This window comes from Epinephelus moara, chromosome 21 (genome assembly GCF_006386435.1).
Source record: "Epinephelus moara isolate mb chromosome 21, YSFRI_EMoa_1.0, whole genome shotgun sequence".
Classification (NCBI taxonomy): Eukaryota; Metazoa; Chordata; class Actinopteri; order Perciformes; family Serranidae; genus Epinephelus; species Epinephelus moara.
This window is the reverse complement of record NC_065526.1, coordinates 12,890,841-12,904,030: the sequence shown is the minus strand read 5'-3', so window position 1 is coordinate 12,904,030 and position 13,190 is coordinate 12,890,841. Positions and strand designations below refer to the sequence as shown.

The 13,190-nt window shown below is 42.6% G+C and overlaps 1 protein-coding gene across 1 annotated transcript; it reads right to left on the bottom strand.

The window, feature by feature from the left end:
- Nucleotides 1-4: 4 nt before the first annotated feature.
- On the bottom strand, nucleotides 5-11,933 carry LOC126382522 (alpha/beta hydrolase domain-containing protein 17A-like). Its single transcript, XM_050032430.1, has 6 exons — nucleotides 11,544-11,933; nucleotides 10,708-10,793; nucleotides 9,816-10,309; nucleotides 9,350-9,544; nucleotides 8,417-8,596; nucleotides 5-4,530 (listed from the first exon to the last, which is right to left on the bottom strand). The coding sequence occupies exons 3-6, from the start codon at nucleotides 10,304-10,306 to the stop codon at nucleotides 4,305-4,307; spliced, it is 1,092 nt and encodes a 363-aa protein (XP_049888387.1). The 5' UTR covers nucleotides 10,307-10,309; nucleotides 10,708-10,793; nucleotides 11,544-11,933; the 3' UTR covers nucleotides 5-4,304.
- Nucleotides 11,934-13,190: the final 1,257 nt, after the last annotated feature.

The following is a 13,190-nucleotide window of genomic DNA, read 5'->3' as shown; positions in this document are numbered from 1 at the left end:
TCGTATTTTTGTACATAAGTGATCTTTTTTTATTATTTTGTTGTCCATAAAAAGGTCAAGATTCAGTCCCATGAATTAATTTCATTACATCATATTCTCAGTTCAAAAAAAGCAACATAAAATTACAAATCATAATACAAAGAATAGAATAGGTAAGTACAGTAACCATATAAACAGCCCACTAATATTGTCTAGCCCCCCCCTCCCTCCCCCCCACCTACCACTGCCCCGCTCAAACTCTAGCACAAAACTCATAACAATACATCAGTTAGTATCAGCAATAAAAAAATTCAAATGAACGTCCCGTTTTGTTTAAAAAGCGCTTCAATGTTCCGATGCCATGAGTTCAGCTTTACCCTCACATAGAATACATAATAGAGATAACATCCCACCCCGTCACTTGCTCTGCAAAACACAATAGACATGCATACAGTTTTCACTGCTTGACCCCCCCACCCCCACCCCCACCCCCATCAATACACATTCAGGGCCAGAGGATACAATATACGTTAACCATAGTGGTGCATCAATAAAACGGCAAGTCTCCGCCCCGTTTCTTGAACGCCATGAGTGAAAGGTGGATCCAGTGGTTTCCCTGATAACACGACCGGTCCAGGAAATAACTGAGGCCTACTTCTACTTCCAGAGAGAGGCGACAACTCCCTCGAATTCTTCTGACAGCTCAGCTCCCTGGTCCAAGATGGTAACAGATTTCCATTATTTAAATATCAGAGACACAAAGCACGTGATGAGAATGGAAAGATTCCCTGTTCCGAGGTGATGACAGGAAGCGAGTGGTGTTCACTAAGACCCACTTGTACTCCCACAATGGAGTAATCAGATCAGTGCTAGTTCAGTACATGTTCCCTTAAAAAACGCAGCTACTATCACTGAAACTGAAGGGCCTCCTATGCAGCAGAGCAGACGCCTTGTGTAGATCTGAAATGTGGTGCTAACCTGCGACCGTGAAGCCAGTTCTTGTACGTTTCCAGGTCTACACACAGGGCCCAGTACTAGTTATTCAAACATGATGTTAGTATCCTTATGCTGGCCTGTAGAAGACAGTCAATAATAATGAAGACACACAAACTTACATTTTATACCCTTATTACACTTTGGATGCTTTGTACAATAGTGCTGAACTTAAGACCTGCTTTTGTCATGCTTGATCTGATATATATAAATGTGTAAATATACTGTATACTACAGTACATGTACTGTGTGTGTGTGTATGCGCGTGTGTGTGTGTGTTGTTTTTGAATGTGTGTGTTGATGTGCAAAGGTGTGTGTGGTGGAACCTGCACCACACCAACAGTGAGAGGCTCAAATATGGCTTGTGTCAGACTTGAAGCGTGCTGCCACCCATAAGAGAGCTCCTGTACATTTAGGGCCACGGAGGTCACACAGAGCTGTAGTAGGCATGATGTCTCGTTGTCCTGGCACCCGATCTGAATCACATTATTAGTCATAACGTCGACGCGCACGGTTCTGAGACAAACAATCCATGGCCCCCCCCCCCTCCGGACACACTATGACAAACACGTTCAGATTAATTACACTGAGACAAAAACGTTAGAAACAGGTGTGCACGTGAACAGGAGGCTGATCAACCGACTGGTGATGGGTGCTACTGGAGCAAGACTTGGGAAACAACCTGTGCTGTGAGACTACAAGTTAATCAGCGTTACACAAAAGAGATTCTGGTGAAGCAAAAGATTATTCGCAGTTAAAACTGACATAATCCCCATTAGTTTGGTGGTCTCAGCTGCTGCTTTCTCTCCTCACTCCCCAAATCCCACTGAAATATCAAGCTCAAAAAAGGGTGTGTTCGCCAACCTCAACAACTGCACTTCAGACTTTAAACCATAGAATCCACTAATTTGGAAATTTGCTCATTTGCTTTCTCGCTTACAGATGAAAAGAATGATTCCACTCATGTCTGTATGCTAAATATGAAGCAGCGGCTAGCAGCTGGTTAGCTTAGCTTAGCATAAGGACTGAAAACAAGCCTGGCTTCCACATGCTAGCACCACTAAAGTTCACTAGGGCTGTCACAGTGAAGGAATTTCCCCTGCGGCGATTAAGGGTGGCTCAACAGCGCGATTAGCAGCCTCGACTACTTCATTTATCCTGACTTTAGTGCTTTGTAAATACGTTTTCTTAGCTGCTTTTTAAATGACAAAGAGCACGCAGCTTTAAAACAAATCAAATACTTGGTCATTGTTTGAAGTCAGAACACAGAAGGGCATCGAGGCGCAATAAGGGGAGCGGTTTTTCAGCTGAGATGCTTCGGTTGCGTCTGGTTGCTATGAAAACATCCGCCGACGTAAAACTGTCGGCAGATAGAGTAGCCTACTGAATGAGACTGAAGCACGTAAGGAGGAGAGTCTTTGTGAGTTCAGTATTCATTTCTCCTCTGTTGTTGTTCAGCAATGTGACTTTTGGTCTTTGTGGTAGGCTCTACAGTAATTGGACAGCTGGGTAAAAAGCGACACAGACTAGCTGCCAGTGTTTTAGCCAAAGTCAAATATTTTTCAACACTCGGAGATCAGATAAAACGCCGAATGTGCAGCGCTCAGCACAGAATACACACTTTGCGCCTCATCACGCTGCTGGCGTTTGTAGCAGAGTGTCAATACGCAGTGCTCCAATGAATCAAAGACAAAAATGTGAACAAAACAGTTGTGGTGGTTGGCGGTATTGCAATATTGCAGCTATCGCGACAGCCCTGTGGTTTACAAATAAACATGAATCTTGTTTCTTTAACTGATAGAAAAACTATTTCTTGTGTGGGTGCAGCCACTTCCTGGAGTCTCTGCACGAGGGTGGTATAGATCTTCTCATCTAACTCTCAGCAAGAAAGCAAGAGTGTATTTCCAAAAATGTCAAACTATTCCTTTAACTCTGACTTAATCCTGCTGTTGCCGAGCCAGTGCAGTCTGCCCAACCTTTAAAAGTCACACACCAGTAAATACTGAAAGGCTACAGCCGTCCGTATATCTGATGTGACAATAAAATTACCAAGTAAACCTGCACTTCTCCAGCTGTTCTATAAATGCCGAAGAACTGTCCACATAAACGGAGATATTCTTCATGTGGCTCTCAAATATTTCAACCGAACTATCGCTCTTTATCACAAACGTGTAGGACTGGTTGTGAGAAAGCAATACAGAGAGATGAAAATAATTCCCTGCACGCTGCTGCTGCAATTCTGCAGACAGCTAAAGCTCCGACACAGCCAGGAAATAAAGTGGCAGCTGGCCATTCTGTGAGCTCTTTAGAGTCGGAAATGAGCGAGAGGAAACTATGAGACCCCCAGCAGCCACATGAGCTATGACAGTATTCCAGCCTGGTCCTTGTGTATCCACTGTGACTGATACCAAAGGGAAGGAGATGGACCCCCAAACCACACAGAGAGAGTAGGTTAGTGTTAGCTGGACAACAACTTGGGAAATGCCCTGGCAGTCAGATGGATGTCCATTAACAGGGAAACAGGGAGTGGTGGAGGTGTGTGTGCGTGTGTGTGTCTGTGTGTGTGTGTATGTGTGTGCAGGGGGAAGGGGGGGCACATGCTTGACCAGTGTGTGTCCACTGAAGAGAGATCTGGTCAAGCTGTGGAGGTATTCTTCATACATACACACGCAAAAAAAAAAGAAAATAATAACATCAATATTGGTAAGTCTCAATAAGCCTCCTCCACTTGCAGCTGTCCAAGTCATCAGGATGTCCTTCATTTCTTTCAGCACTGCCTCACACACACTCTCTCACACACACACAAACGTGCACGCATGTCCATGGAGATATGGATATACACCCGACACTTACACCCATGACTCATACATTCACTAACACTTCATACTTTAAAATTACATCTGTGTGCCTTTTTGGACGAAGCACGTTGTAGTTACGTCTTAATTTATGTCGGTGACGCATTTCAAAGCCACTGTTCATAAATTTTCTCTTGTTAAAAACCAGATTTGTGAAGTTGTTAAATCTCGGCTCTTGTTTCCAGCCCTCACCTCACCGCACAGATGGATACAGCTACTGATGGATTAAAAACTGTTCTCACCTTTCCAACAGGAAATCATTTGAACAAGTGTTGTGTTGAAAAGTAACCTAAAGGTGTGCTGCTTCAAAGACACACAGATGTGACGAGAAAGAAAAAAAATAAAAAAATCACACATCGTTTTAAGTTCAGTTTCTCACACGTACTTTGCAGACATGCTGACGTCACTCGCTCTCACACACACATGCATACGCACGGTCTCATTCACACAGACGCAGAGAGGCTGTTGTTTGTTTTCTCAGGCATGCTGTGCAGCCAGGTCCTGGTTGATGAAGCGCCGTAGCCTCTCCAGGTACTGACTGTAAAGCTCAATGTCGTTGTGACCGGCGCCCTCCACCCAGAGGGGCTCCACGGCCTTGGGACAGCGCTCGAACAGGGCGAGGCCGTGAGAGAAGTCGATCACCTCGTCCTCTGTACCGTGGATGATGAGCACCGGAGACGGGATCTTTGACACTTTCTCTATGCTGGAGGAGAAATGATGGAGGCTATTAATGCGCCACCCAGGCAATTTAAGAAAACAGGATGCAGGATAATTCTTTGAGCACGGATTAACAGTGACAAATAAAGGTGATTTCAGACATTACAGATACATTAAAGTGACATCACACATCACAAGCCCTATTCACATGAGACCAGCATCAGTCGGGACCTTTGGTAATTTGAAATAATTAAGGAAGTCATCTGTGATCTTTGTAGTTTGTTAAGTAAAATTTCAACCTTAAATTACAGACCATATTTGACAAAAGACAGAGTTCATGTGATAACATTAGTCCCTTGCAAACCGGCATCTCTGTGATCTGATATTTAGGTTTTCTGTTTTCTCCACACCTTGTTAGTGCCTCTTTCCCGGTTGAGAATTACAGAGGCTGTGTTGGCAATAATAAATGAAATTTTAACAGCATGTTGGATGCAGGAGGCTTGTCTCACTACACAGCATGGAGACCCATTCACAGAAACGGTGAGCCTAAATCAGTCAGAGGAGTGAAAGCTCAAAGACAATGAGACAGATAACATGGCAACGTGTGGCCAAATTGGTTCTGTTACTTTAACCCACATTTCTAGGAAAGACAGAGGTTCTACAACACCGCTGGTGGTGCTGTGTAGTGTTTCTGTGTTGTGTAGAGTGGAGTTACAAATGACTGTGTGCATCATATCCAGAGGATAATGTCAGGAAATTAAAGTACAACATAGACTTCACTTATCCCATGTGTATGCGCCGCAAGAAACACAGACATGGAGGGGTGCTTTTTAAATCACATGAGGTCCCAAGTAGGGAATAGACCTTCAGGGTACTTTCAGACCTAGAGTTGTGTTGCTTTGGTCTGAATCAGGGACTCATTTTGTCAGGCAGTTATATAATTGCCTAGAGTTGGTTTGTGTTCTCACGGCAGCATTTATAAGCGGAGCAGATAAAATGCCTGCAAGAGAAAGCTGCTCTTGATTGGTCAGAATTTCCATGCAGGAAAAATCCAGGAAGTAAACCAAACGTTGAAGAAGAGTACACTTNAATGTGTCATGTGACTACAGTTGGTTCAGATCCAGGTCGGAACAGGTTCTCACCACAAAGGAACCGCACCAGAGTTCATTTATAACCGGACCGAGACCACCTCTTCAAGAAGGTCTTGATCTGGTTCTTTTGGTGCACACCTGAGTGTGATTGCTGTGTTCACACCTGCCCAAATGAACCACACTTAGGGCTGTCTTTTGAGGTTTACAGTTTCTTCTTTGACAAAAATAGTGGATGCAATCAGTTTAACGTAATTACATAAAATCCATTCAAATACTAATTATGTCACCGACGATCATTGTTACATCAAAATACCGCTGAATACACTACACTACATTACAGTGATACGCCGTGATATAGTAAACGTTTCAGAAGTATTATTGAGAAATTATTTCTGGATGAACGACCAGATGGGAAGTCATGTTTTTGGCTAATCCAGCGAATCTAATACCTGACAAATCAAGGTACCTCATTACATTTGCAGCAGAAATCCCAGGAAGAGTAGCTGTTGCCAAGGTAACAACCAACAGGGATCCAAATAAAAACTAAACAATAAAACCTTGTAAACCCATTATTACCATAATGCAGTCCTGCACTGTGATATGCAACACTGAACACAATGGTCTCGTATAACCAGAGACTACAATGTGGCCTCACAAGGACTCCTGTCATGACACAATGTATTATCATATCACCCAACACATGGATATACAATGAACAGAAAGGACACTGAACTGTTTGCTGTGGTCATTTGATTAGTTCAACAGAAAATGGCGACTGTTGTTAGTGGTTATGGCGACAACACACACCTCAGTGGTGCCATAAAGTATGTCACACTCACAAGTTTGAGAACTCTGTTTTGGCTCACTGCTTTTTTTAAGTGATCAAATGTATTGACATGTTTGCATAGTGAGTACATGTGTTTACAACTGGCAGTGTTGGGGTAACTCAATAGTTCTGCATTCAAGTAATCAGTTATTTAGTCACATTTTCAAAAAAGCAATCCGCTACTGAGTGGCTATCTATGAGACCAGTGACATACAAACAATATTGCAGTACATAGCTCATAAGAACTATGTTTATGATTGTGTAAAATATACCACAAATTTCTACTGTATTTCCCCGTTTCTTTTGGTGCCATTAACCGCATGTTTGTTGAAACATGATGTAACATTTCTGCAGCTGCCTCTGAAGAACGAGCGAGAGCTACAGCTGAGAGGCAGAGAGACCACAGTGATAAACAACATGTAGAGCCCAAATATTCTAACACTGCTCCCCCCGGCTCAGTCTTGGCAAGGTGCTGAAAACATCAATGAGTCCAGGTTGGTAGAAAAAGATTTCCGCGCACTTACATCTGTGCGGTGTCTGACTGTCAATGATGGACAGGCTGGTGAAAGTCACCAATCTCGGTCTAATCACTGGCTGTATGCGACACACCTGTGTGCAACCCTGGTGGTAGGAGCTCAACCATGAAGTGAGACACTGCATAGATGTAAGTGTGCGGAAATCTTTTTCTACCAACATCTAACTCAGTCGATCAAGGGTTTATTTCGACCAATGCAGAGCTGGTTTTTCCTGGAACAGTGGACTTACTAACTAAACGACTGACAAGACTAACTAAGACGGTCTTGGTAAGTTTCATTTTGTCTCTGTCGAGTTTTAAGTTAAGTGTGTTTTACAATGAGTTACCTACCGTCCTGGTTTGGTAAAAGAAAGAAACTGGGATTGGTGTACAGTTGTATTTTTCTGTTTAATAATGAAAATAGGTGGAAGAATGTTTCCTTTCCTTTTGTGACTTTATCTTTATTTATCAGATACATATGAAGGTAGTGAAGTCTGCTCCAACACACCTCCCAGCTAAAACTCTCTCTAACTAGTTACGTTTCTCAGCAAGTAACGCTGCAATGTAAATCCAACAATCCTTAATTCCTCTTTAGCAGCAAGGCACACTGCTCATTGAAACTGCAACTTGTCCCAAGCTGGTTTGCTTATACGGAAGTTAATACGGAAGTTAGCCTGCTGCCACAGCTGCAAAGGCAACTGCACACATAAAAATTGCTCCTGCTTTGTTGATTTGAATATGAATGTCTGTCCTACTTTCATTCTGTTTCTATGGCCCAACCTTGTTCATTTATCAGATACGTTTGTCCAAAGCAACTTACAATAAGTGCATTCAACTTTCACAGGTCACACTGCTCCCATGTTGCTTTACAAAGAACCAGTGATTATCAGAATATGAATAGAAGCAGTGTATATGATATTTCGGCTTTAGGCAACAGCAGAGAAGCTGCTTATATCACAGGAAAGAAGTTTTAACAGACATTTTCATACTACACTGTCAGCAATCAAGTTTCCTGTAAATAACTTAACTGGAGCAAACAAAGCCACAGCTCAGTTCTTTCTGCAGACATCTTTAGGTTTACATGGTGTGAGTACTGACTACTGAAGAGACAGATTTTCAGCCAACCCCAGACTCACTCTCGTTTAGTGTTCCATGTCACTGTATCTTCATATCTTTGGCGCTGAGTCTCTTGGATGCCTGCTGCTTACAGTCTGGCATCTGGTCACTACCTTTTCATAAAGCCCTGACCTCACCTGAGCGTTGTACGGGTACACGCCCATAAACGTCCTGAACACTGTAAATAAAAGGAAAATACAGGCAGAGGGCCGAGTCTCTGCAGAAAAATACACCGCCACACACTTCCAGTGGGTCTTAAGTGATGATTGAGAGAGGTTCATTCTGTGAGAGTCTGTACACTGCTTTCTCAGCGAAATCCTGCTTAGTATATTGTAAAACCATTGATAACACATAAAATACGACTAACATACGTTAAAACACTTACTTAGGGAAGGCGTCAAAGCAGTATGTCTTCTTGGTGTCGGGGAAAGCCACTCTCATGCCAGAGGTGAGAGGAGAGTGGAGGACCACAGCAGCACACTCGAACCGTGACGCCAAGTCTACTGTGGGCACCGTGCCGATGCTCTGTCCGTACAGGATGATATTCTCGGGGCTGATGCCGTACCTGAGACAACACACAGATTTCAGTACAGGATATCAAAGTAGGAGTCCCTTTTATTCTGAAAGTATGGGTAGTGCAAAAGGGCTGATGTGCGGTGTATATATTTCCATATGCAGATGAAGTGCAGCACAGTGTCGTTCACTCCAGCACATGGGAACAGCTACCATTGTGTCATGTTAACAATAGACAAAGTTTGAAAGAGAACATCATAAGCAAATAGCCAACCATGTGTGACAGCAGTACAGCATATTAACCAACCTGTTTAAATACTATGTGAGGCACAGAATCAGGGAGTGTGTGAGTAAATTCAGATTTTGCTGTAACATTAATGCTTATTGTTTTTCAGTGGCCTCAAAGTCCCTCTGTGTTGCCCCCTGGGAGTGTTAAGTTTCTGCTGACATGAGGCTCATTAACCATGCTGGCAGCAGATAAACAGGAGGAATATTTTCCAGGATTTCAGATGCCGAGGCTTCACACAGAGCACAGTATGTGACAGCCAATCATCAGTCTGTCAGATACAGAGCCATTGTTTAGCTTTGATTTGACTGGCTAATGGACAGAGAGAGGGTACCAGGGACAAAGTTTGTGTATAACTGAGCCAACCAAATGTTATTTTCACAAAATATTACTGGCTTGTGATGTGAGTGGCCCTTAGTGATTTATCTACCAAAGACACTTTAACTGGCATTGGGTGCTTGTTGGCTGTTCATTTAGGGATCTTGTGTGGACGGTAGCGGACAGTTTCAGCCTGCTTACCGGGAGCGCAAGGCGTGCCAGGCAGCATCAATATCAGCGTATAGGTTCTTCTCAGAGGGCTTGCCAGTGCTCACACCGTAGCCTGAGTAATCATAGGAAAAGATGTTGCAGTTGATGCGTGTGCCTAAGCCGATGTAGAAGCTGCTCATCTGGCCCAGGTCTACTGCATTGCCGTGGGAAAACAAAACTGTAAACCTGAGAGACAAAGGAGGAGGAAGAAAGAAGAGGGAAGTTAAGCAGCTGGATGAGGCGAAGCAGTGGCACTGCTGAACGGGGAAACCCCAGGATTATGGAAAAATATGGGATATAATTGTATGACAGAGAAAAATATATTTGCATGTAGTTCAAACAAAAGAAGGTCAAGCTGTCCTATTTAAAGCAAATGCAAAACACAGAGATAAGGTTATGATCTGTGTGTGCGATCAGGTTCAGTCTCAACGTGTTCGGACGGCAGTGTGTGTCTAACCTGGCGTTGGGGGCGCAGCGAATGTACATGCACCCCACCCTGTTCCCTCGGCTAGATCTGGTCAGGAATACATCCGTCACATCCAGCTCTCTCTGTGAATACTGGAACTCTGCTCTCTCTGTGAGATGAAGCTTCCATCTGCCCTCACTCCCACCACTGCCACCTCCTCCTCCTCCACCGCCGCCGCCTCCACCACCACCACCACCTCCTCCTCCTCCTCCACCACCCCCACCTCCGGCACCACCTCCACCTCCTCTGTCACTTCCACTACCAGTGCCCAGCCGGGAACGCAGTCCTGGGGCTCCGAGAGAAGGCTGAGCAGCACCGGAGCTGGACCCAGAGGCAGCTCCAGCTCCAGAACCTGGATCTGGGTCAGGGAGAAGGGCGTAGGTGGGCTCTGGAGGGAGGAAAGCCAGTTTGGCTGCAATGCGGCTGGGACAAGGGGGGCAGCAGAAGAGACAGCATAGCTCTCGTATGGACAGACCGTTCATCTTCTGGTGGAAAATAAACACAGGAGACGGAGTAATTAGGTGGCAGAAAAACATAAACACAAACAGCACGCAAGAAGCCTTTCACCTGTGATTCACAGCAGGGTTTCCTTCAGTGTTTTATAGTAGAGATGCACCACCTTGCCTGAAATCTCCACTGTCGATTTTATGAAATATAGTAGCTCTAGAGGAATGAGCAGTGACACAGCGAAGGCCAAATATTTAATTAATGAGGGTTATGTTTAAATCTTCATCAAGTTATTACATGGATTACGAGATGTGATGTGTACTCAGCTCAGCAGGTGATTGACTGATCTATCACATCCTGTGTTTTCCAAGTTAGAAAAAGCAGACAACCAATTTCCTGGGGGAAACCCTGCACAGATATCCTGTTAGGAACGTACCTGGATTCAGAAATCCCTGGGTCTTGAAATGAACTGGCACACAACGGTGCCAAGGTCTTCTGGTCTAGTCACTGCGCCAGCAAGATCTTTATAAAGAGAAATTATAACACATTAAAATGTCTATATGTCAAGTAACAACAGACAGTGCATGACAAGGTATTGTCACCTAGTTAGCTTTTAAAGTAGCTCTTTTTACAGATTACACATATTAAAAAGCCAAAGCTATCAGTCTTGCTTTATCAAATGGAGCAACTGAAACCACATAAAATGACACAGACACTGGGCACAGCTGTGAGGAAGATATAACTTTGCTTCACAGGCAGAAAGACAGTTCGGGTTCATTGTAAGGGTTAAAGCGTCAGTTGTTATTGTCATCATTACACAGCTCTTGTAACCAGCTGGCGCGTATTAGGACAGAAGTTATTTGCATTTCCCCATATACTGAGGCTGCTACAACCTCACAAAGGGATTAAAGGGATTCAGATGCCCTGATGTGATCATGGACACTGGTGACTAATTAAAACACCCCCTCAACACAGACACACAGAGCGACAGGGAGCGACTGATATGCTAATGGTAGCTACATGGTTAACAACGATATTAACCTCTATCGCTAGCCAGTGATGTGGGCACATTACGGGAGCGGTGTGTTGTCAAAGCATACCTGCGACTGAAAGGACAGACAGGCGACACATTACTGCTGTAAATAGACGCCACCCGCCGCACAGGTTAATGTCAGCTAACAGGCAAAATATAATCACTTATCGTCAGCGGGGCTACCAGCTAGCGGCGACGGCTAGCTCGCTAGCACGCTAGCCTCAAAGCTAGCTACTTACCGATTCACAGTAGGTTGGCAGGCAGGCTGGTGTGCTCCTATATGAACACAGAAGCGGCACAAGACTCCGAAAATCCTTCTTGTGTCTTGACATGGATGGTTTTACTCAAGTGTACTGACAGTTGTCGGTGGCTAGCTAGCTGAAATTCATGGCAACCAGATTTTTTTATTTTTTTTTACTACTGTCCGACTAAACCCGGAAGTGACGTAACGGCTTATTCCTTTTTCAAAACTTTATTACAACGTGCCTCAATATAATTTATTATCACCTATTATCGCACTAATAAATGGTTAAAAATAGAGGGGAAATCTTTACAGGGTTGTGCATAAATTATTTTCAACTACTTTAAAGCCTCACAGCATTTCAAAGTTTTGTTTCCTCAAAGGTTTATAGTGTTAATACCACAGTTATAGTGGGTAAATATCCTTTTCTGATGGCTTTGTTATATATAAATGTATTTTAATCTAATTCAATTCAATTCATTTTATTTTATTTTATTATTTTATTTTATTACTATTTTATTTTAATTTAATTTATTTTAACTGAATTCAGTTTAATTTAATCTAATTAATTAAAACAATTCTGTCATCAAACATCATAACATAACATAACACACTTCAAATATTGACAAAACCAGGAACAAAGGGAAAAAAAATAAAATACAAAAAAGGACAGATTAAACCCAATGTGGCAAACTGGAAGTAAAAAGGACAGATTAAACCCAATGTGGCAAACTGGAAGTTAAAAATAATTATATTAATCAAAAAGAAATAATAACTATACAGACAAGGTGCTTGTGTTTTCCATTCACTACAGTCTCAATATTTAAAACCCTATCCAGGCCCAGAAGTAGGACAAGTATTCAGATCATTTATTTAAGTACCAGTCCATAAAAATTGTCAATTAAAAGTAAAGGTCCTGCATTTAATATCCTACTTCATTACAAGTACAAAGGTAAAAAAAAAAAAAAAGTTAAAAATCCCCATTATTCAGTAGAATTTCCTTTTTCAGTGTTATATTATAAAAGGGTTATATTAGGCGATGAATACTACTGATGTGTTTACATATAAAAATCATTTAATGTTATAGCTGGTCCGGTGAGGGACAGTTTGGGCTCTTTTATATGCTGCTGGGCAGTTTCTGTTATAGCAGTCTATAATAATGCATCATATTATAGAAACTGTTGGCAATTTTAATGCAGAAATCTTTTTTATTTGGCTATAACTGTGAAATAAATGTAGTGGAAAAATGAGTACAATATTTCACCCTGAAATGTAGTGGTAGAGGAGTAGACGTATAAAGCAATTAGCATGAAAAAGGGAAAATAAATACTAAAGTATAAGTGGTCCTACCGTGCTTGAATAGTGAGTTATTTTTCACTTCCATCCAGAATATATGTGATGATTTTTCTAGAGAGTGCTTGTGTATTTTTAAAAACATATTTTATTCTTTGTAGCCTGGTGCATAAATCTACATCCCAAAGGTGCTCTGTTGGACTGAGATCTGGTGACTGTGGAGGCCATTGGAGTACAGTGAACTCATTGTCATGTTCAAGAAACCAGTTTGAGATGATTTGAGCTTTGTGACATGGTGCGTTATCCTGCTGGAAGTAGCCATCAGAAGATGGGTACACTGTGGACATAAAGG

Excerpts from the sequence above, each read along its gene's own strand:
- LOC126382522 (XM_050032430.1), bottom strand. The coding sequence starts at position 10,306 with ATGAACGGTCTGTCCATACGAGAGCTATGCTGTCTCTTCTGCTGCCCC. Across the intron at positions 9,545-9,815 it reads CGCTGCGCCCCCAACGCCAG|GTTTACAGTTTTGTTTTCCC; the intron begins GTTAGACACACA and ends TTTGTCTCTCAG. Across the intron at positions 8,597-9,349 it reads TGGCACGCCTTGCGCTCCCG|GTACGGCATCAGCCCCGAGA; the intron begins GTAAGCAGGCTG and ends GTGTTGTCTCAG.